The sequence below is a fragment of the Crocodylus porosus genome, unplaced genomic scaffold, assembly GCF_001723895.1.
Source record: "Crocodylus porosus isolate Cpor-Errol unplaced genomic scaffold, CroPor_comp1, whole genome shotgun sequence".
Classification (NCBI taxonomy): domain Eukaryota; kingdom Metazoa; phylum Chordata; order Crocodylia; family Crocodylidae; genus Crocodylus; species Crocodylus porosus.
This window is the reverse complement of record NW_017728926.1, coordinates 17,693,871-17,714,210: the sequence shown is the minus strand read 5'-3', so window position 1 is coordinate 17,714,210 and position 20,340 is coordinate 17,693,871. Positions and strand designations below refer to the sequence as shown.

Below are 20,340 nucleotides of genomic sequence, written 5' to 3'. Positions count from 1 at the left end.
ATCGTGGTGGAGCCAAGGCCGCAACCGGCCAGTTTGGCCAAGAGGTGATCATGGGATACCAGATCAAAAGCTTTTTTGAAGTCAAGATATATGATGTTCCTCTTCCCTCCTTATCTCTTTTCCAGTTGTCTTGTTTGCCTTGCGTGTTGTGGCTTGTATTCCCTTCAGTGCACCCCCAGTAGCAAGTAGTATGTTGAGCACCCTTTATATCAGGTCTGTCCAATTTTTCTAAGCAGCCCTGGGGCTGACTGCCAAATGCCAGAAGCTGAATGCCCCGGGCACCCTGACCTGCACTATGTGTGGATGCCCTCCCCTCCCACTGCAGCACTGTGCATGTCCCCATGCCCCTCGCCCCCACTGATGCACTGCATACTCCCTCCCTGCACCCCCTGCCTCCATAAACCTGGCCTTACCCTCAGTTCCCCCTTCCTTGCTTTGCTGCACAGGGGAAGGCAGAGCAAGCAGAGGCAGCACAAAGACTCCTGTTGCTGTTACAGCTGGAACAATGGGGGAGCACTGATCAGGCAGGAGCCTGGGCTGCCAATTAGCTCTATTTTTTGTATCATTAGACCTTCTGCTTGCAAAAAGCTCTTGCATCCGTCACATGCACTGTGCAGAATCCCCTGAGTTCCTGGAGTTTGCAATGGACTTTAAGTGAACAGTGACACAGGTAGCAGTTGGTAAATCAGCTGTGTCCAGAACAAACGCTGAGTGGTGCGTGCATGGGGGACAGCCTGGCTCCAATCGTCATCTTGTTCGCATGACTTCAATTTGAATGCCGTGTGAATACTTTTACAAGCTGCAGAACAACTCTCAAGTAGAACCACTGGCAGGTGCCAAAAATAGTCAAGGACAGGGAATGGCGAGTGTAAATCGGCGATTCTTAACTCTGGCGGGCGATGTCATCACGGATATGTGTGCAAGCATGATTCATGAAACAACCCCAGAGATTTCTAATAGGAATCCATAGTGCTAAAAACATTCTGACCTGCTGATCTTTGCAACAGAAGAATTGCTCTAGTATCTTTTCAGTCAAAAAATGAGTGAAAACTAAGAGCTTTCATTTCCCAAGGGGGGCCCTTGAGTCTAAAAGGTTGAGAACTGCTGATGTAATCCTTGCGCTAAGCACCTTACACAGGCAACCGTAAAGCAGTCACTTGGGCAGTCGGTTGGAGGGTCCAGGAGGACAATTTTAGTTCATTAATGCAGAGCAATAAAAGGAGCGTGGACAAGAATAATAGTGGTTGTTAATCTAGTCCAGTTATGGGCTATATCTATGAACTTTGCATATCTCTGTTTAACTTGAAGGGGATCTTAGTTAACTAGTAACCAAGTGCTTTGAGAGCCAGACTAGAGAGTAGAGAGCTCACCCCCTGCCCACCACAGGTGACTTGAGCCTCACGCATGGTGGCAAAAGATCCAAGGAGCGAAGAGGTTAATCTGTTGGGGTGTTTAAGCAACAGGCCAAAGACTCGAGCAGGAGCAGCGAGTTTCCCTGAGTTGCTGTGATCTGTAGGAGGGCCCTGAGCCATCTGCTCTGTGCTCTGGATTTGATTCCTGATAGGGGAGCAGGGAGGCAGGGTGCTGCCCTGACAGTGTTTAAACCACATCCAGGTCCCATCCCCACCAGGCCTGGTGATACCTGCGCTGGAACAGTTGGGACCTGCCCCTGCCCTCCCTGAAGTGGGTCGTTGCGGGATGAGGCTGTCGGGAACGTTTTGTAGCCTACGCGGCCCTGAAGAGATGCTGCCAGACACTCACTAGGCCCCACGCCAATCCTGTAACCCCTGGCCATGCTGCTGTCTGAGCCCTGCCAACAGCTATTATGTTAACACATAGCAGCTCCTTCCATTGTTTCCCTGGGCAGCCCAAAGAAAGGCTTTCTCCTGGCTGAAGTATTCAGACAAACTAGAGCTGACTAATAACGCCGCCTGCTTGGCTAAGATGCCCAGCCTGCTGCTTGGCATATGGAAAGCCTAGTCTTTAGAGGTGCTGAGCAACAGGAGTTTCCCTTGCAATGATTGGGGGCACCAGGCTTCAAGCAGGGCTGGCATAACTGGCCAACCCTCGCAGGCAGCAGCCCGGGGTGGCAAACTGAAGGGGGCGGCAGGAACGGTGTGCTCACATGCACCACCACGTGCTCCCTTGGGGCCACCCCAGGAGTGTGGGCACGCAAAGAAGTGAGCAGAGCAGCTCCAGTGCAGTTATGCTGCTGCTCCAGGGCTCTGTCTGGTGCCCACCCTCATCCGGTCCCAGGTACGTTACAAGGTTGGGTGACAAAAAATCCTTGCGCCGCTCCTGGCTCCAGAGCATGATGCGCTTTTCTCAGTGCCCTACCAGCATTGGCTGGTGCCCACCAATGACTCCTGTGTCCAGCTGAGCCCTATCGCATCCTCCAGGAGCAGTGGCACTATTGCTCCATGTGAGCTGAGGATCCATTGGCAACGCGTAGGGGGTGCACATGCACCCCCTGAGATCAGCCATGCACCCCGTGGAAGCACCAGTCACCAAACTGGAACTTCTGGAGATCGGCTGCGGGGTGACCCCTTGGCAGACCCAGAAGTGGACTGGAGGTGCTTCTGGTCCCCCCCCCCCCCCCCGCCCCCCAGCCAGTGATCTGGTGTCCCCCTGGTCTTGGAAGGTACCAGCCGCTCATGCTAGCATCCCTGGGTAAGAAGGGCTGATGGCGAGTGCCAATAGCCCTACTTGCAAGTAGGGAAGCTGAGTCCCAAAGAAGTGAGATGAAATTGCGCCAGGCCAGAAGCAGTCCAGGAGCTCCCAGCTCTGTGCTCCAGTCTCCAGACCAGTGAGAAGCCACGTGCTTCAGCCCTCAACATGATCTCCATCTGCAGGGTCTGGGCACTGTGGCATAGGCTCTCTGGCAGCACCAGCCTGCTGCCGTGGGCACATTGCAGCCGTGGCGAAACCTTGGGAAAAGTCTGCTTTGGCCCAGGGCGTCCTGACCATCCTTGACCAAGGGAAGGAAAAGCACGGGCATGAGAGAGCCAAGCAGAGTCCTGCCAAGTTTCTTCGCTAAGCCCAGGAGGGTTCAGAGGACGGATCACATATGGGGCAATAAATAGCACTACTCTGTGCCCTTGGGCACACCCTGGCTGTAGCGGTGGGGGGGTCCTTTCCTCCGCTCCTCCTCTGCTTTAAAAGCCCAGACTCTGCTTTGTGCCCCGCACGTCACCATGAAGCCAGAAAAGGAGACACAGGAGTGTCCCAACCTGTATGAGAGCAGAGAGGGGGTGAGTTTGCCTGGCTCCTCGGAGCCATGCACGGGGGCAGCAATGCCTTGAGCAGCACCGAGGGATTGTAGCACCTTTTCAGTGAGGCATCACAGGCTGGGCACAGAGCTGGGAGCCTCGCTCAGGCTGACCGACTCCCTGACCTTGGGCAGTCACCGGACCGCTCCGGGGCCTGTCCGAGTGGGCAGTTAAAATCTCCGAGTAAGCTTGAATGAATATTGGGTGAACCAGAGGTCACTCTGAAAGATCTTCTCATGAAAGAGCCTGTGTCCTCACAGATGGCCTAGGGGAATTGGGGAACATAAAGGCTCCAAGACAGCGAGGTTAATGACAGCTGGAGGAAACAATGTGCTTGTGAATGAGCATGGGATTTGATTGCAACCAGCACTCATTTATTGTCAGGCTGAGCGGATGGGGAAGTTCTTGATGGAGTGGGCCAGTGGGTTGCTCGTTCCTCAAATGCAGATGATAACCGAGTAAACATGGAGCAAGCAAGAAGGGAGGAGACTTTTGGTTTTTCTACCAAAGCTTTTTTTCCTTTATGTAAGGTGCTGCTGTGTTTCAGTGGCCAGTTGGAGAAAAGAGGGTTGCGTTAAAGATCAGGTTCAGGGACCGTCATTCAGAACTCAGATGTGCCACAAAGTGCCAGAAGACCCAAGCTAACCGCTGACATTTCCAAGGGGAAATCCAGAGGAAGTGGTGCCTACCTTTCTTCATAAGTAAAGGAGGGCAGGAGTCCTATATTTTAAAGCATCTTCTGGAGGTCCCCTCTAATGACAGCCTGAAAACCGTTCCCGACAACGTAACTCATCTTCTTCCCCGCAGAAACTGACCATTTTGCTCACCTTGGTGACACTGGTGTCCACCTTTGGATCGTCCTTCCAGTACGGTTACAACGTCTCCGTGATCAACTCTCCCGCTCCGGTAGGTAGCAAGTAACAGCCGAGAGAGAGCAGATAAAGAGAAGCAGACCCCTACCAGCGAAGGGCACGTGGGTGTTCATGTGTGCAATGCACCTTGCTACGTGAACAAAGTCTAAGCTTGATAAGGACGAGTCCTCCAAAGGAGGCGAGGCATGCGTTAACTCTGGTCTCTGCCTCATGTTTACTGCGTGCAGTGATTTCAGCGGATTAGGCTGAAACACGATCGCAGAATTGCACTGAACTGGGCTCTGGCGGTAATCCTCCCCCTCTTCCTTTTTTGCCAGTATGTCTCTTTGTGCCCTTTCTCTTCCCTGCTCCACCATCCACCACAGCTCTGTACTGAGGCTCTCCTTATCTTCAGGAACAAATTGTTACCCTCCGGCAAGGACCACAACTCTCTGCATCTACTTTTGACCCCAAATTCCTATTTTCCTCCACTATCTTTATGCCCGTCTGTCCAATGAATGCCATTATTTCCAGGATATTGCCAAAATTCATCCCCTGATGGCCCTGCCCTCCCCATAATGAATTCCTGCTCTTGCACAAGAAGTTACTACCACCTGTCTTGGCCAGGGGTGCTCAGACCCTGCCCTATGGGTCAAATCTGGCCCTCGGTGCCAGGTCATCTGGTCTGCAGGGCTCCCCTGGTGCCAAATTTCTGGACCTGTGGGGAGCCCCGCAGGCCAGATAGCGTGGCCCTGCACACAGAAGCAGGCACACAGGGCCTGACCCTGGCGCGTGTGGACAGAGCAACGCCTGATCCTGGCACACAGGGCCTGCACCAGGTGTTGCTGGGCCAGGCAGGGGTGGTGCAAGACCTGATCCAGGTGCAGAAGGCCTGATGGTGCCAAAAGATTGAGTACTGCTGGTCTTGACTCGAGCTTGTCCTCCTGACGCTGCCTGCCGAGGGCCAAGAGGCGCAGAGCCCCAAAGCTAAGCCAGGCACCCGGAAGAGCCAGTCTGTCCCTGGCTTCCTGTCCATTTCCTCCCTAGACGCTGTGTGCCTCAACTTGAAGAAAATATAGGGAATTTGTGCAGAGCATTACTCTCTTCCTGTTGGGCTTTTATAGCAGGAATGAAGGTTTCCATCATGTTTTCTTGCTCCTGAGCCTCTCTTGGATCGTTTCTAGTTCATGCAAAACTTCTACAACCAAACCTACATGGACAGGTATGGCACCTACATGGACAGCAACTTCCAGACGCTGCTTTGGTCTCTCACCGTGTCCATGTTCCCACTTGGAGGCTTCTTTGGGTCCCTGCTGGTTGGCCCTCTGGTGAACAATTGTGGCAGGTAAGTAGCAAAGGCTCTTCGGTGTCATCTGACCGCAGTCAGCAAAGGAGCCTGTTTACCCTGTTTTGAATCAAAGCGGTCCTGCAGGTCTGCCCAGCTCCTGGCCACATCCACTCTGCCGCAATACAACCAGACTAATAGTTACTGAACAGACCAGGAAGGGATACACCTCCTTTTCCCTGGGTGGTTGCTGGTCAGATGGGCTGGGTGCAGAGGGCCGGTAGGGGACTTGGCTACATGGGCCATCTGGTCGGGACTATTAGACCCTGCTCTCTCACGCCTGTATGACCCCTCGTCTTAATAATAATCCTTTCAGTTCCATCTATGTGGGGAGCAGCTTAATTTGTCAGAGTCCCATGTGGTTCAGTTCCACCCTTTGCATTTTATGTCCTTGGCATTCACCATCGCCACTTCTCTTCTCCTCAGCCATGTGCTCTTGTGTGTGAAATGATAATCAAGAAGCCTTCAGGAGGGCAACAAAGAAGGGGAGGGTCACAGGAAACACTGGGCTGGCCCCTAGGTTTGATAACCCTGGGTTAGATGCTTCGCCTCTCTATGCCTTTGCCCCATACCTGTAAAACTGGATCATAACGCGTCCTTTCTTGATCTCGTCTGTTTAAAAGATAAGATTTCCCTTGGGCTGGGGCCACCTCTATGTTTGTACAGCCCCCAACACAGCTAGACCCCCAACTCAGTTGGGGCCTTTAGATACCATTGTAGTAAAAATGGTAGTGACCTATAATTGTCACCCGCTTGGTCTCTTCGCAGAAAGGGCACTTTACTGATAAATAATCTCTTCTCCATTGTCCCCGCAATCCTCATGGGGACCTCGGAAGTGGCAAAGACCTTTGAGGGGATTATCCTCTCCCGAATCATCATTGGAATAAATGCAGGTGGGTGAAAAGCTGTATGGACACATAGGACAAATGGTAGGTTTCTCTGGGCCAGGGAGGGGGGGACGTCACATCAGGTGGGTACACGAGCAGCGTATTAGAGTGATATTGTTCATGGTAGTGCTAGGCTTGCTTGTGGTAAAATACTCTATTCAATATTTGACTCTGTGCGCAACAGACAGTATTGATGAAGGTGATCCCTGGTGAACAGAAGCGACGAGGCTGGAGCTTGAGTTGTGTGGCAGCATCTCTGTACATGTTCTTCAATAATAGTCTCCTTTTTAAGATGGGCTATTAGTCAACAGCTCATACAACCTGCTACCCTCTGAGTGATGGTCCATTTCCTCATATTTTAGGCCAAATTTATATTCCCTTTTGGATTAAACTAGCAACAGAACACCTCTTCCAGTCTGAAGTCATTAGAGACATGGCCATATGCAGATGTCCATCCCAGGAACTACCTATTTCGACTACATTGAAACTGGTCCTGTTATCAATGCAGGGCCGCTGGGCTCTATTATAGCGGATAGCTATACTTCAGGCACTTCAGTGTAGTGTAGGCTAACCCAGGTTGGCTTTAAATGTGCACCAGCAGGAGTGTGATGATGGTGGTATGGAGCTTGTAGTAAGCGCTTAATATTTAGCCAGCTTCTCAGATGGGTTTTGGTACTGTGAGAAGCTCAGTGCTCCTGAAGTTTTCCTGTTATTTATAACTCTAAGGCAGAGCAGAGTTAAAATCTAACCTGTGTTCCTCTGCCCACCTGACCTGGCCTGAACTATGGGGTCTGCCCTGAGGATGTGACCAGGTCTGGGCTGGATTTGATTAATGTCGTGCCTTTGCAAACATTAGACCAGCTTCACTGGATGGTAGCAGCAGTACAAGCCGTAGTGTAGACAGGACTTCAGGGGCCTGAAGGTATCCACAGCTTTGGGTAGTCACATGGCTCCTGGAGTTGGGGTTTTATCACAAGATGAAAAATACAATGGTAAGAGCTGGCAACACTGGGTTTATGCTGATGATGCCACTCAGTGTGACATACCCAAATGGCAGCCGAGTGCCCCCTGTGACTCAGTACCTACTCTGGCCTGCCACTGGCAGAGATGCATCCCAAGCTGTAAAGGCACAGCCCAGACTGTTTGGGGGCAGCTGGCGGTTCAGAAGTTTTATCAGGGAGGGAATGCCCGCAATCAGATGCACACTCTTTCAGGTCAGGGCTTGGTTTCAGAGCATCTTGCCCTCCAGAGGGTGGAGGAGGAAACTGTATCTTGGATTTGGTTTGGAAGTATTGTGCTGCCCGCTGCTGGCCACTGTCCTGCTAGGAGACAGGTGGTTGTTGCATTTGAGAATGTTGCTGTTAGATACCCAGAGCCACCTGCCAGGAATGCGTCAGAGGCAGGGTTGCCATGCCAAGATGTGTATGTGTAACTGAGGGCTGGCAGCAGGGCAGGGCATGGCAGAAGAGTTGCATTTACATATATGAGTTAAATAATGGCTGTCAGTGAAAAATCTTGTAGAGCATCAGTAAATATTTATATATATAAATAAAATCTTGTTAGACTGTCAGTAAATAATATAGTTTTATACATAATATTTACTGATGAGCTACAAGATTTTTCACTGATAGCCATGATTTAACTGATATATGTAAATGCAGCTCTTCTGCCATGGCCTGCCCTGCTGCCAGGCCTCAGTTAGAAGGGATTTAACATCAGCCTTAGTAAAAATAAAACTTTGGTTGTCAGTAAAAAGTTTGCAGTAATAAAATATTTCTTAGGTTGGCAACCCTGCTTGACTACAGTGATGGTTTTACACTGTGCTGAGCTGCCCCTGACTGCACCCTGCATCATTCTGTCTGCTTCAGGCTATTCTCCCCATCCTGGCACAGACACCCAAAGAAGCCTATGTGTAAAGTTTTATAGGCAGCCTGGGACACTGCAGCAGCACATGGCTGAGAGAACACTCCCTGCAGGGTGCTGTGTTGTCACTTGGACACCACCGGGTGCTGCTGTGCTCTGAGCATCAACCAAGCTGCACCTGCTTAGTGTTTTTACTGATAGCTAAAGTTTATTTTTGCAGACTTTTTGCTGACCATTATTTTTAGCCTGACATTTTATTGACAGTTGGCAACCCTGATTGCAGGTTTGACTTGTCTCCATCCTGCTCTGACTCTGAAGAACAGCTTTAGTATTGAAAAGATGGTGGGCCCAAAGCAAGCCCCTCAAAACTTAAGACCCAAATTTTTCTGCTTGAGCCCACTCTAGTGGTTCTAAATGCCCACAGGAAGCATCAAACTCCTCAACTTTATTGCCTTTTTTGCTTTTCACCTGGAACCCATCTGCACAGCAGAGAGACCTGGAAACAGCAGGGTAAAAAGCCTATGCAGACAAGACAAAACTATTGTGCCTGTCAAGGAACTAATCCAAGTCTGGGCACACAGTTAGTTAGACCCCATCTACACTATGATTTGAAATCCAGAGTGGAACCAGGCCTCTTGACTCAGTTTGAAACATAGTGTAGAAGGGTCTGACAACAGGCAAAATTCACATTACTGCTACCCCAGCAGCTACTTTTATCCTACTGGAGACAGCCTGGGCAGCAAAAGTGAGCTTTGCTGCCCTGGGACGTACCTTCTGAGGCAAGATTGACATTCAGCTTCCCTGTCCTTGATTGACCCTGATTCTTATTTCAGAGATGGACTAGTAAGGGCGCTGGTTGTGATGATGGATTCGGTGCCAGTGACACCTTCACCCTAGCAGAGGAGATAATGCCAAGCATTCGGGTATTTAGTTGCAAGGGGGGGGCGAATACCACCAGCTCTTTGGACATGGCTCAGAGTGATCATCATTACATAGCAGTGAGCTTCTAGCCTGAGCCCACCTTGGCTAGCCCAGAATTGGTGACTTTGCAGTGGAAAGTAAGCTCCAGGTATCTTGGCTGCTCCTGATCTACTGGACTTCAGCTTGCCATCATCCAGAAAAGCATCATACCAAGTCAGCGAAGGTAGTGGGCGCTCACAGGCTGGACTTATCTCTCTTTGTCTAACTAGGCCTGTCCTCTAATGTTGTTCCCATGTACCTGGGAGAGATGTCCCCCAAAAACCTGAGAGGTGCGATTGGAGTGATGCCCCAGCTCTTCATCACCATCGGGATACTTGTAGCTCAGATCCTTGGTCTCAAGAGCATCCTAGGAAATCGTGAAGGTAAAGCCACAAGCCAAGGCTCGGGTCCCCAACTGTTCCACAGGCGATCACTGCTCTCATCAGCATCTTGTCGTTTGTTCTCTTGCAGGCTGGCCGGTGTTGCTGGGGTTGACTGGCATCCCAGCGGTTGTGGAGCTCATCCTATTGCCCTTCTTCCCAGAGAGCCCCAGGTACCTCCTGATACAGAAGGGAAATGAAGAACAAGCCAGGAAAGGTACAGCAGCTGCTGCTTCATGGTCCTAGCTAGGTGAGAGGAGGGAGGGGGATGGGTGGCAGCATGGCCTGCATCCAGGGGTGCAAGCTGTTGAGGAGCATGGTGAACCAAAAGCCAGGTTAGGGTGCACTGGATTAGTGGTACCAACAGGAACATGCTACCCCTTTAGCAGCTGGCTGAGGATCTGGAAGCACTTGATCAACAGTAGCTAGTGGAAACGTCCCTGACAGTGGGTACCTAGCAAGCAACTGATTTTGCCTAATGCTACCAGGATAAAAAAACCTTTCTGGGAGAGGAACTTGTCCATGTCACTTCCTCTATTGGCTTATTTGTACCAGGACCTGCTGACCTGTCCCCAGTGTGGGAGGTTGACTGCCTACCACTGTCTACCATGTGGTTGCCAGTCACTCTTCTTTTCCCACCATGAAGAAGTGGCCAACTGGCCCTGTCTGGGACACCCCGAGGCATCTCTTGTGTCTGTTACTCCAGTCCCCTCCCCTTGCTGCGCACCCCTGGGAAGTCCAACTTTTCCCTTCTCTCCTCTCACACAGCGCTGCAGAAGTTGAGAGGCTGGGACAATGTGGATGATGAGATTGAGGAGATGGGTCAAGAAGACCAGTCAGAGAAGCAGGAAGGGCGCCTATCTGTGATGAACCTCTGCACCTTCCAGGCTCTGCGGTGGCAGCTCATCTCTATCATTGCCATGATGATGGGCCAGCAGCTCTCTGGGGTCAACGCGGTAGGTGGGGGAAGAAAGGTACCCTAATGCACATGGGGTAGGATGGTCCTGGAGCCCATTTCAACTGGGCACAAGTCCAGTCTAGACCCTGCCAATGGATAAATTAGCCCCACGTCATAGAGCTAACATTTGGGAAGATTCTGCTCTGGAGTTCGGGGTTTGGTCATTGGTCATTTAATGGGGAAAGGAGCCGACCACAGTGACTGGATCCAGATGCACACCTCTCCAAAGCATAGGAGAGTTTGGGGTCTGGTTAAGTGGCCGTCTCCCCCTACTCTGCACGGCCATGCATAACCACAGCTGTGATTTGGGTTCAGGTCTTCTACTACGCAGACAGAATCTTTGAGTCGTCTGGCGTGGAGGCGAACGCAGTGCAGTACGTCACTGTGGGGATAGGCGCCGTCAACGTGGTCATGACCTGCCTTGCGGTAAGCATCTCCCAGAGCCCTACCACTTCTAATTCCCTCCCTGTTCCCTTTCTGGTTTCAGTCACAAAAACCCCCACAAGCTCAAATCACTTCCCCCGCTGCAGAGCAAATGGCAAATCGCTGCCATGGTGGGGCTGCAGCTCAGATGGAGGTTTAAAACAGCTGCCTTAAGTACTGCTAGTAATGCAGTGCCTGCAGTATGGAGGTGAGTGCAAAAGCTGTCTCAAAAGCTAGGTAAAATCCTTGGGCAAGCCCAGGGCAGCTAGCACAGTTAGCCACACCTGTGCTAAGGTGAAGCTTGCTCTGGTGCCTCTATCCACACTTCAGGACGTGTTTATTATTTACATGGTTTCCAGAATAGCGGGGTTTGTTGCCATGACACATGATTGCCATGGGAACTTCATTGCAGAGAGACCCCAGGAGATTTGACTGAAAATGAAAACTTCTCTATTTTAAAAAACACCAAACAACTAAACCTTCTGGAGAATTTTCTGGACACGTCTATCCTGACGTGGACTCCTCTGGGATTGTCTTGGACAGTCCTGTCAAGAGGGGACCTCTTCCTCTATCACCGTTACCCTATTCTGTGGAGCTTAGAGTAAGTCCTGAACTAGACCTCTCTACAACTTTTGAGAACTCAGTAATTTCCTTCCTCTTCTAACTCAAAGGACTTTGAAACTATGACTCTCACCAGAGGTTGCACAGGCCCTGGCTCAGAAAGCACCACACTAAACTGGCAACTTGTTGGCCTCTTCCTCGCTTTGGGAGAAGGCCTGGTTGGCTCCCTCAAGGTCTCCCTACTTAACCTCTTGTTGTGTCCTCCAGGTTTTCATCATTGAGCTGGCGGGGAGGAGGATTCTGCTTCTTGTCGGCTTTGGGATGTGCTGCATCTCCTGCGCCGTGCTAACGATGGCCCTGAACCTCCAGGTCTGTAGCTAGATAGCTTAGCCGACAGCTGCCGTGTGTTTGTGGACCTTGGAGGGGATGTGAGCAGGGCTGGCATGTCAAAGGCTGCCTCCCCACTTTGCAGGGAGAATATATAAGAACTCCCCTGCACTTAGGAGCAAGCGCTATAGGGGACTAATCATTCTGCTGGGAAAGCAGGGAAACAATTGATTACATGGATGGGCTCATTTTGGTGAGATAACTCAGCAGCTTGCACGCAGTGTGGCTGGCTCTGGCTGCATAGTCTCACTTGATGAGCCACAATGTGCATTTCTTGCATCTGCTCATGCAAACTGAGGGTCCAGCCCAGACAAGGCACTGGGTTCAGATACCAGCACTGCCAAATCCACACTCTCCACCACTGTGAACTCTGCCAAATAGGAAACATCCCCCGGGGCTAGAGGTTCCCAAAATCTCATGGCAAACCCTAGCCTGGGTTTGTTGCTTTAGATGTGAACTGACTCTAACCAGTGACTTACTTTCCTCAGACCAGTGTTCGCTGGATGCCGTATATCAGCATAGCCAGTGTCATTGCTTATATCATCGGACATGCTATTGGGGCAAGTAAGTATGCATGGACCGGTCTGATCTCCTGTGTCGGCACAACTGGGCGGCGTGTTACTTGCAGCGTTAACAGCAACAAGGGGTGTGGACACGTGACACCTTTACACCAGTGTAACTTACCTTGGGTATCCAGGGCAGGACAGACCCCCAGCTCACCTAAGGCAGCTGTCTGGCAGTTATAAAACCTCACCAACATGTGTAATTTAGGTGGCAACATCTTGCATTGATCAAATGATGCCCCGAGATTAAGAGTATAGTTCCTTTTGACTTGGCTAGGGGTAAATTCACCTTGGAACAGATTGAGCTGCATCTGTGTAGAGCTGTGCATCTGCTCCATATTTATACCTGTATGAAGGCAGACTGTCCTGATGCAAACATCATGCGTCCATCCGGGGGTACTGATCCATAGATCTCTGAATGGCCATGTGACCTAGAAATATTGATGCAGACTGTGTCAGACAGGGTGAAGCACCTTGCATTTGAAACAGGCAGGCCTCTTAACCCTTAAGCTGAAGGAGGATCTCCAGAACATGTGTGGATAAAGAAGGTCCTATTTTTAGAGGCTCTGCAAAGACCTTGCTATGAGAAGGGTGGCTCCTACTGGCTTTGCAGGAATGCGGCTCTCTTGGAGTTATACAGCACAAGTAGGATGATGAGAAGCTCAACGCTTGCCTCCTATAAGCCTCACTCTGTCCCTGGCTGGGCTGTGAAGTGGTGGGAGCAGTGTATGTCTAGCTGGAAGCACAACTTGACCTCGTGGTTTTGATGCACTTGGTGCCTGTCAGCAGGAGCCTGCCAGAGCCATTCTGAATGCTACAACATGTTGTTTTTGTGCTCCAGGAGGGCTTCACTGGCAAATGGAAACTGCTGCCACCTCCTCCCTCCTGCTCCCCCGGTGCAGTCCAACAGGCCTGGAGTGCGGCTCAGTGCAGAGCGCAGGGTTGCTAGCCGGGGCAAGTGCAGGATCTTTTGTCCTCTTTCTCCTGATGTATTTCTTCCTCAGCTGTGAATGTTCAGTGATTTTTGGCCCACAAACAGTTCCATTTGCCCTATTTCCCTTTGCTCCCCATTGCCATTTGGTAAATACGTCACTGGGCTAGGCTGGCACTCAGGGCTTTGTGTGACCGAGAGTCTGTTCCACCAGTAGGCAGGAGCAGTGACCTTCCTGCCACCTGGTTGCCCTCGAAGAAGACCATTTACCCCATCAGATGGGTGCATGTTGAGTGTGAGATGAGCAATAGAAAATGAGCTGCTTTACCTCATTATGCAGCAAAGGGCCAGTGCGGTGATCTCTCGCACCATTTTCCAATGAGTACATGTAAGGGCTAATTTCAGTTTGAAAAACCAGGGCTGCCTCGATAAGAGCTGTAGGAGTTTCTCTAGACCCGTGGTTCTCAACCAGGATGCCACACAACCTTGGGATACCTTTAAATTGCTTCAGGGATGCTGTAGGGTGTCACACAATGTTAGCAGTGTTAGGTGTGCAAACCTGATCCACAAGAGAAGCCCAGAGAATTCTAATGGGAATCCCTAGTGTCAAAAACATGCTGACCTGCTGAGGTCTTTCTAATTCCTTTGTAACAGAAGAATTGCTCGGCTTTGTTTTTTCTGTAGTTAAAAAGCAAGTGAAAACTAAGCTCACATTTCCTGAGCGACCTCTTACGTTTATGGCGTGGTGCCTCGAGTCTAAAATAAGTTGCTCTAGAGACCTGTAGATAGCAGTTGTCTCCTAAATGGTACTTGGGCAAGTCTCCTAAAGGCACACACTGTGCATTTATTTGTCTGAAAAATGGAAGTGATTAACCCTGTAATGAAATGGCTCTTGTGCACATGACCTACTGCCCTCCACCGGCCAGAACCACAACTCCTCAGTGTACCGAGGCCCACAGGAGCCAAGCCTATCTGGACCAGTTAAGAAAGCAAAGCTGGCCGCCAGGGTGTTGCAGCCCACAGCCGAGTCTGAAAGCGAGAGAGCTGCTGTGTCCCAGCCCAGGTGAAGGCATGCAGCCAGCTCCGGATGGGGACAGAGGTGCAGCTGATGCTGTAATGGTGATAAGGTCTAGTTACCGTCATCACCATCTACTTTTATTAGTGTAATCCTCCAGCTGGGTTATCCAGGCTGGTGGTTCAGCACCTGTTGTCCTCCATCACGCCAAGACTTCTAGGGATTTAAACAATGGCAACTGCTGTTCAAACCTGCAAACACCTCCTTTCCCTTCAGGCCCCATCCCTTTTGTACTGATCACTGAGATGTTTCTTCAGTCATCCCGGCCTGCAGCATTCATGGTGGGTGGATCCGTACACTGGCTCTGCAACTTCACTGTGGGGCTCGTGTTCCTCTATATGGAGGTGAGTAAAGCCTGAACCCCAAAGTCTCATGCCCCCATGCTGCTGAGCCCCTATCTCAGCATCACCTGACTTCTCACTTCGGCTTTGCTCTTTCAGCAAGCACTTGGGGCTTACAGTTTTCTCGTCTTCTGCGTCATCTGCCTGGCCACCATCATTTACATCTTCTTCATTGTTCCTGAAACCAAGAACAAAACCTTCATGGAGATCAACCAGATCATGGCCAAAAGGAATGGGGTGGAAGTAGCAATGGGCAAAGAGGAGCTCATGGATATCAAAGCTGTCCCAGGGACTTGGAATGAGAAGAAAGAGGTGCCCATGAACAGTACCCTCTAACCCACCTCAGCATTTGGCGGACCCTGTGGTGACCAAGGGATCTCTTCAGTGGGGGAGCAGGTGTCTTACCGGACTTGTGCTTTTCCATTCAGACTGCCTCTGCACGTCTTCTGCAGTAAGAGTATGTCCAAAGCAGGCAGCGGGCTGTCTCTTTAGCTATCCCCTACCAGCACTAGCACAAATGTTGCTGCTAGTGAATGATTTTTGAAAGGTTAATTTCTTTCCTCTGCGTTTGCAGCTGACTCTGGAGCCCTGAGTCAAACCCTGCAATGTGTCCAGCCCCTGGGTCCAGAGGCAGCGCTTCCAAAATGCTATTTAAATGCTGGTTATCTATCGTTCCTGTGCAAGAGAAGAAATAGCATCCACATCTCAGAGGCAGGGAAACTGAGGCAAGGTCTTGGCCGGTCCAAGTGTACGGAGTGAGTCTGCAGTGCAGCCAGAGTTAGTACTCCAGGATCCCTGACCCTCAGCCTGTGCTCTGGCCCATAGAAGATGCTGCTTCTCGCAGTTTAATATACCTAGCGTGGTTGCCTGCACATACCAAATGCCACATATAACAGTCTGGGGACCAGCCAGAGACCGGAGCCAGAGACGCAGGGCTTAGTGAAATCCTAGTGGCAGATGGTCATTTTGCCATTTGTCGTGGAGCCAAAAACAGAAGGACTATGGCCAGAAAAGGTAGCGAGACCTCAAACTACTAAGTGAAGTGGGATAAGTCTGCACGCCCAGTCTGCTCTGTTCTGAGCAGGGCTTCAACGTGTGTGTGTGTGTGTGGGTGGCTCTAATGGAAATGGAGACCAAGAGGACTTGGTGTTTCAGGCAGGTTTTTAGGCTGAGCCTTCCTTCTAACACCAGCACCTACTTCCATGTGCAATTTAAATATTTTGGGCATCTCTTAAAAAAAAAAAAAAAAGATGGTGCTCAGATGCCTAAGCACCTTTCCTATTAGTGCAATCCAGTATTAGCTCTGCCAAGGTGACCTGCATTGAACCCACAAAAATGAGAGCCTGAAATCCTGGCCCAAGGGGACATCCAAAGGACTGGGTGAGAATGAATCTGAAACCATCCAGGCGATGCAGGAAATCAGGCGTGCCCAGGGGGGAGAATGGCGGTCTGTGACCATGTTGCCAAAGCCGCAGTCGATCTTTGATAGACTTCTTGTCTTGGTGCCATTCCATAGGTCCCCTTCTGCTCCTAACTCCCTTCATTCCTTAAATTAATTTGCATTATTCCTGATTTACACTGGTGTGAATGAGAGAAGAATCAGACTCATGAAGTGCCAGTTCCCTGAATCGGCAGCTTTCTACAAAACTTCCTCAGTCATGGTAGTCAGCAAACTATTAAACCTCTGCAATCACCCATGGAAATAGGTCTCCTTCAGCAGAGGTTGGACAGATCTTAAGATTAGTCTTTCTACTTGTCTTCAGACCAAATCCAGCAGACAGGAACAGCTGCAGCCGTGAAGTGTTTGACATCTGTTTCCCTCTTGGTGGCACTGCGCAATTGTGTTTTTGTAACAAGGAGGCAAAATAACCCCCCCTTTGCTTTTAACAACACAGCACTTCTGGGAAATCCAGCGTGTTCTCCGAAAGCGTGACTGATAATTGTAATGCTCCTTTAGTATCTGGAGGAAAAGCCATGACTTTTTATGAAGGACCCAGAGGACAATTCTCCATCGTTGCTTGTTTGCGGTTGCTATTTGCTTACACAAATATATGAAGCGCATCTCAATTTTCACGTTATGTGCAAACAAATCTTTTTAAGATGGCGTGTGGATACTGATGGCTGCTTGCTGCATTGTGTTCCTTGCCTCCTTTTACTGCCAGCATAATGTTACCCTGAAGCTTGGAAAATGGGAGAAAAATATTGCTAATATGCAGAGGATGAGTTTGGACTCATACACGGGGGTAATTCTAGAATAATGCCGGGGGGATCTACTGAAGGGAGAGGAGAATGATAGCGATATACCATATCCCTATGGTGTGTAAGGTTGCTTGTGAAATATGACATCCCTGCTTTGAAGAGAGAGGAGCTGAGGACCCAGTCCAGCTGATTCTTCTTGTATCATCAGATCCATTCTTGTCTGAATTTAGACCTGGTGGAAGAGGTCAGACTGGCAGCCCCAGAGAGACAATCCCCAACCAAATAAAGCAGGAAGGACTTAAACTCAGGTTCTTTTCGCCATCCCAGGAAAAGAAACTTATTGCTGGTTTGGGCGTTTGTGCCTGCCGAAGATGGCGCTGCCCATCACTAGCTTTAAGGTCCAAATGAAGAGATGTGAAATGGAGGGACTGCAACGCTGAGAGTACAAGGGCGGTGGGGAAACTGGCCTTGGGCAAGCTGAAGGATAGTGATATGGCTGCTAATCTCTACCAGTAGTCTGCTGTTTATGGATGCCCAAACTCTAGCCTTTCAAAGAGCCATTGGAAAAGACAGGCAGATTTTTGGGGTATTTAAGCAGCAAGCAGGGGTTTTGGGGAAGTGCTTTGGGATAGTCATGTAAAAGCCAGGATGCAATGGAAGAAAAAGTCCGGGATTAAAATGCAGTAAATGGAGTTCTGTCAGCGCTGGTGCAATGGGGAATGAGCGCAGGGTCATGCCCACAATGACCTTTCTCATTTAAGAGAAACTCTCCCCAGTGAAAGAGCATGATGAATGCTAGCAGGATATTCTTCAGTCCCTGTGGTACCTCCCTCCAAGCTCAGCTCCCTGGGTCCCCCCATCACAAGTGTCCACCAGTAAAAAGAAAATACATGGTCTGTCCTGTGGGGCAGGCCATAAATTAATGGCCTGTCCTCTTGGAATAGAAACAAGGGACTTAAATCTCCAGCTTCTCAATCCGATTTGTAGCTTTTCTTTCTGTCCAGAGACCAGGCCAGGGAACGCCACATGCTGAATAAACCTGTTGTTCGGTATCGGGATTAACAACGGTAGTTCCCTTCCTTCTGCTCAGCACTGTGCTCTGCTTTGGGGTGACGGATCTCGCTGCGCTAGTCCGGAGGGCAGATACCACTCGGTGTCTGGCTGTTTGGTTTGGCTTGTGGGAAGCTATCGCTCCATGTGCCTGCACACAAGTGTTCATATACGCTGCATTTTTGAATTTCAGCTAGAACTAGCCCAATGCTAATTTAGTGCCTTATTCGCATCATCTGATGGAGATGGAAGCCTGTGTTGTGGCTGAGCAAAATGCTGGCTGCTCTTTCTAGCAGCTGGATTGCTCCCATCGGCGAATGCCAGCTGCAGGCACGCACCTCTTCAGCTGTGGATTTCAGAGTCTTTTGCAAAGGCTGGGGAAATGCTGGAGAGATGCAGGGCCTGTCTGCAACAAGCTGAAGAGGGAAGCGGTTTTACAGTGCACTAGTTACTCTGTTCTCTCTCACCACGTGGCTGCTCTAGTCTAGCGTGCACCGCAAGCGGTTCCCTCTGCTCTGAAAACAGAGTAAACTCCCTCTCACCTACCAGGGGGAGTGAGCATGGAGTGGTGTGCATGCACTGGATTGGGTCCTGCCCCTCAGTAAGATCCGGTCACAGCCTGCATTGCACACAGCTGCTTGTCGAAGTACCAGGCCTGCTACTTGGACTCCAGCCCTAGGAGAGCGGTAGGTAGCAACCTGTGGTCTGTCACCTACCGTTCTCTGTGCTGTCTCTTCACACCAGCAGTGTCCCTTGCTGTCCAACTGTGTCTTTGGTCCCAGCCACACTCATCTTTTCCCATCCCAAAGCTTCGGCTGCCACCTAGCGGTACGATCAATAGGCCAGTTAGAACGAGCATCCCAGAGGTTTGAGGGAATTTAAGCATAGGTGGGGGCCCGAGGGCAGAGCGCAGGGTGACCGCATGTCCCTAATTGGGCAGGACCGTCCTGAAATGGGGACATCAAGTCCCGGTCCTGGATGGCATGACTTTGAGACAGAATTTGTCCTGGATTCCTAGTACTGTGCAGTGATCCAGGTTTTCCGTTCACCATGGAAAAATATGGGAAATGGCAGGTTTCCCTTTGCGGACCGGCAGAGCTCCAGCCTGCAAGAGGCTGCGGGGAGCGGGATGCAGGGGGTGCCAGGTGCACGTGGCCAGGAATACAGCTCCCCCAGCTGCCTGCAGGTAAGTCTATGGGAGGGCAGATTGAGGCCCCCATGGTGAGGGAAGAAGTGGGGCAGGGGCTGGGCCTGGGGGAGCTGCCTAGCCAGGGCGGTGCATGGGACCCGGGGCCAGGGCAGGGAGTGGGGCAGAGCCATGGGTAGTTTGTTCTGGGGGCAGAGGTGGAGAAAAGTGGCTACTTGCCACAGCATGCCCCCCCAGGGAAGGAGGTATAGAGAGTGGGGCACATGCCCACCAGATTTATGCATAGGACAGGGGTGGATATGGGCTGTCTGCTACAGCCTTGGGGATCCCCATCCTGCTGCCCTCCCCTGGGACCCCATGCTGGCTGTGCCATCATGGCAAGGCACCCCTTGCCCACCTGGCAGCAGCAGGGGTGGTGGCGCTGAGTTGTGCTCCCCGGGTAGCAGGGTGGGGAGCCCACATCCACCCCCGTGGGCTCCACTCAGCTCTGCTCTGGCTGCGCCACGGCTAGGGGAAGGGGGCATCATCCTGGGCCTCCCACCCAGCAAAAATAAAAGTCAGCGCCTATGACCTCAAGATTCATGTAGGCTGATCCCTGCATGGATGCGGGATACTCTGTTTCTTGGCCATCCCTGGAAAATGCTTCTCCAGCCTTGTCAGCACCTCCAGTGAAGGCACGTCCCTGGGCAGCTGGCTCCATCATCCCGCTGTTCCAAAAGTAAGGCAGTGGTTTTCTGAGACCACATCTAAGTCTGCTTTCTGTTGCAATGTAAGCCCCCTGCTTTACACCCTGCCCTCTGCAGTGGAGGAGAGCTGCTGCGCTTCCTTGTCTTTAGGGTAGCCTTTCAGCTGTGGAAACTGCTCCTTTCTTCTCCACACTAAACAGCCCGGTTCGCTCTGCCTCTCCTTGCACAACCGGCGTGTTAGCCTCTTTGCTGCTCCCCTCTCCATCTTTGCCACTTTCTCTGCATCCTGAGTCAGTAACAGCAAGGAGTTAGGGATATATGTATAGATGTATATGTGTATATATGGAGTAAGGGATTTATATATATATGTATTTCATAGACATTAGATTTCATAGACATTAGGGCTGGAAGGGACCTCGGGAGATCATCGAGTCCAGCCCCCTGCCCAAAGGGCAGGAAGTCAG

The 20,340-nt window shown here is 50.8% G+C and overlaps 1 protein-coding gene across 4 annotated transcripts in view; it reads left to right on the top strand.

Annotated features, from left to right (window-relative positions):
- Window positions 1-16,855, top strand: part of LOC109314448 (solute carrier family 2, facilitated glucose transporter member 5-like) — a 19,680-nt gene extending 2,825 nt beyond the window's left edge. Inside the window, exons 1-12 of one of the 4 annotated variants that reach the window (XM_019541633.1) lie at window positions 601-862; window positions 4,077-4,175; window positions 5,305-5,465; window positions 6,234-6,358; window positions 9,406-9,558; window positions 9,647-9,772; window positions 10,324-10,511; window positions 10,829-10,939; window positions 11,765-11,866; window positions 12,373-12,448; window positions 14,670-14,797; window positions 14,894-16,855. In XM_019541633.1, coding sequence (XP_019397178.1) covers window positions 776-862; window positions 4,077-4,175; window positions 5,305-5,465; window positions 6,234-6,358; window positions 9,406-9,558; window positions 9,647-9,772; window positions 10,324-10,511; window positions 10,829-10,939; window positions 11,765-11,866; window positions 12,373-12,448; window positions 14,670-14,797; window positions 14,894-15,130 — 1,593 coding nt within the window. In that variant the 5' untranslated portion in view covers window positions 601-775 and the 3' untranslated portion in view covers window positions 15,131-16,855. The other 3 variants (XM_019541630.1, XM_019541631.1, XM_019541632.1) reach the window with 3 other exon arrangements.
- The last annotated feature ends 3,485 nt before the right edge of the window (window positions 16,856-20,340 follow it).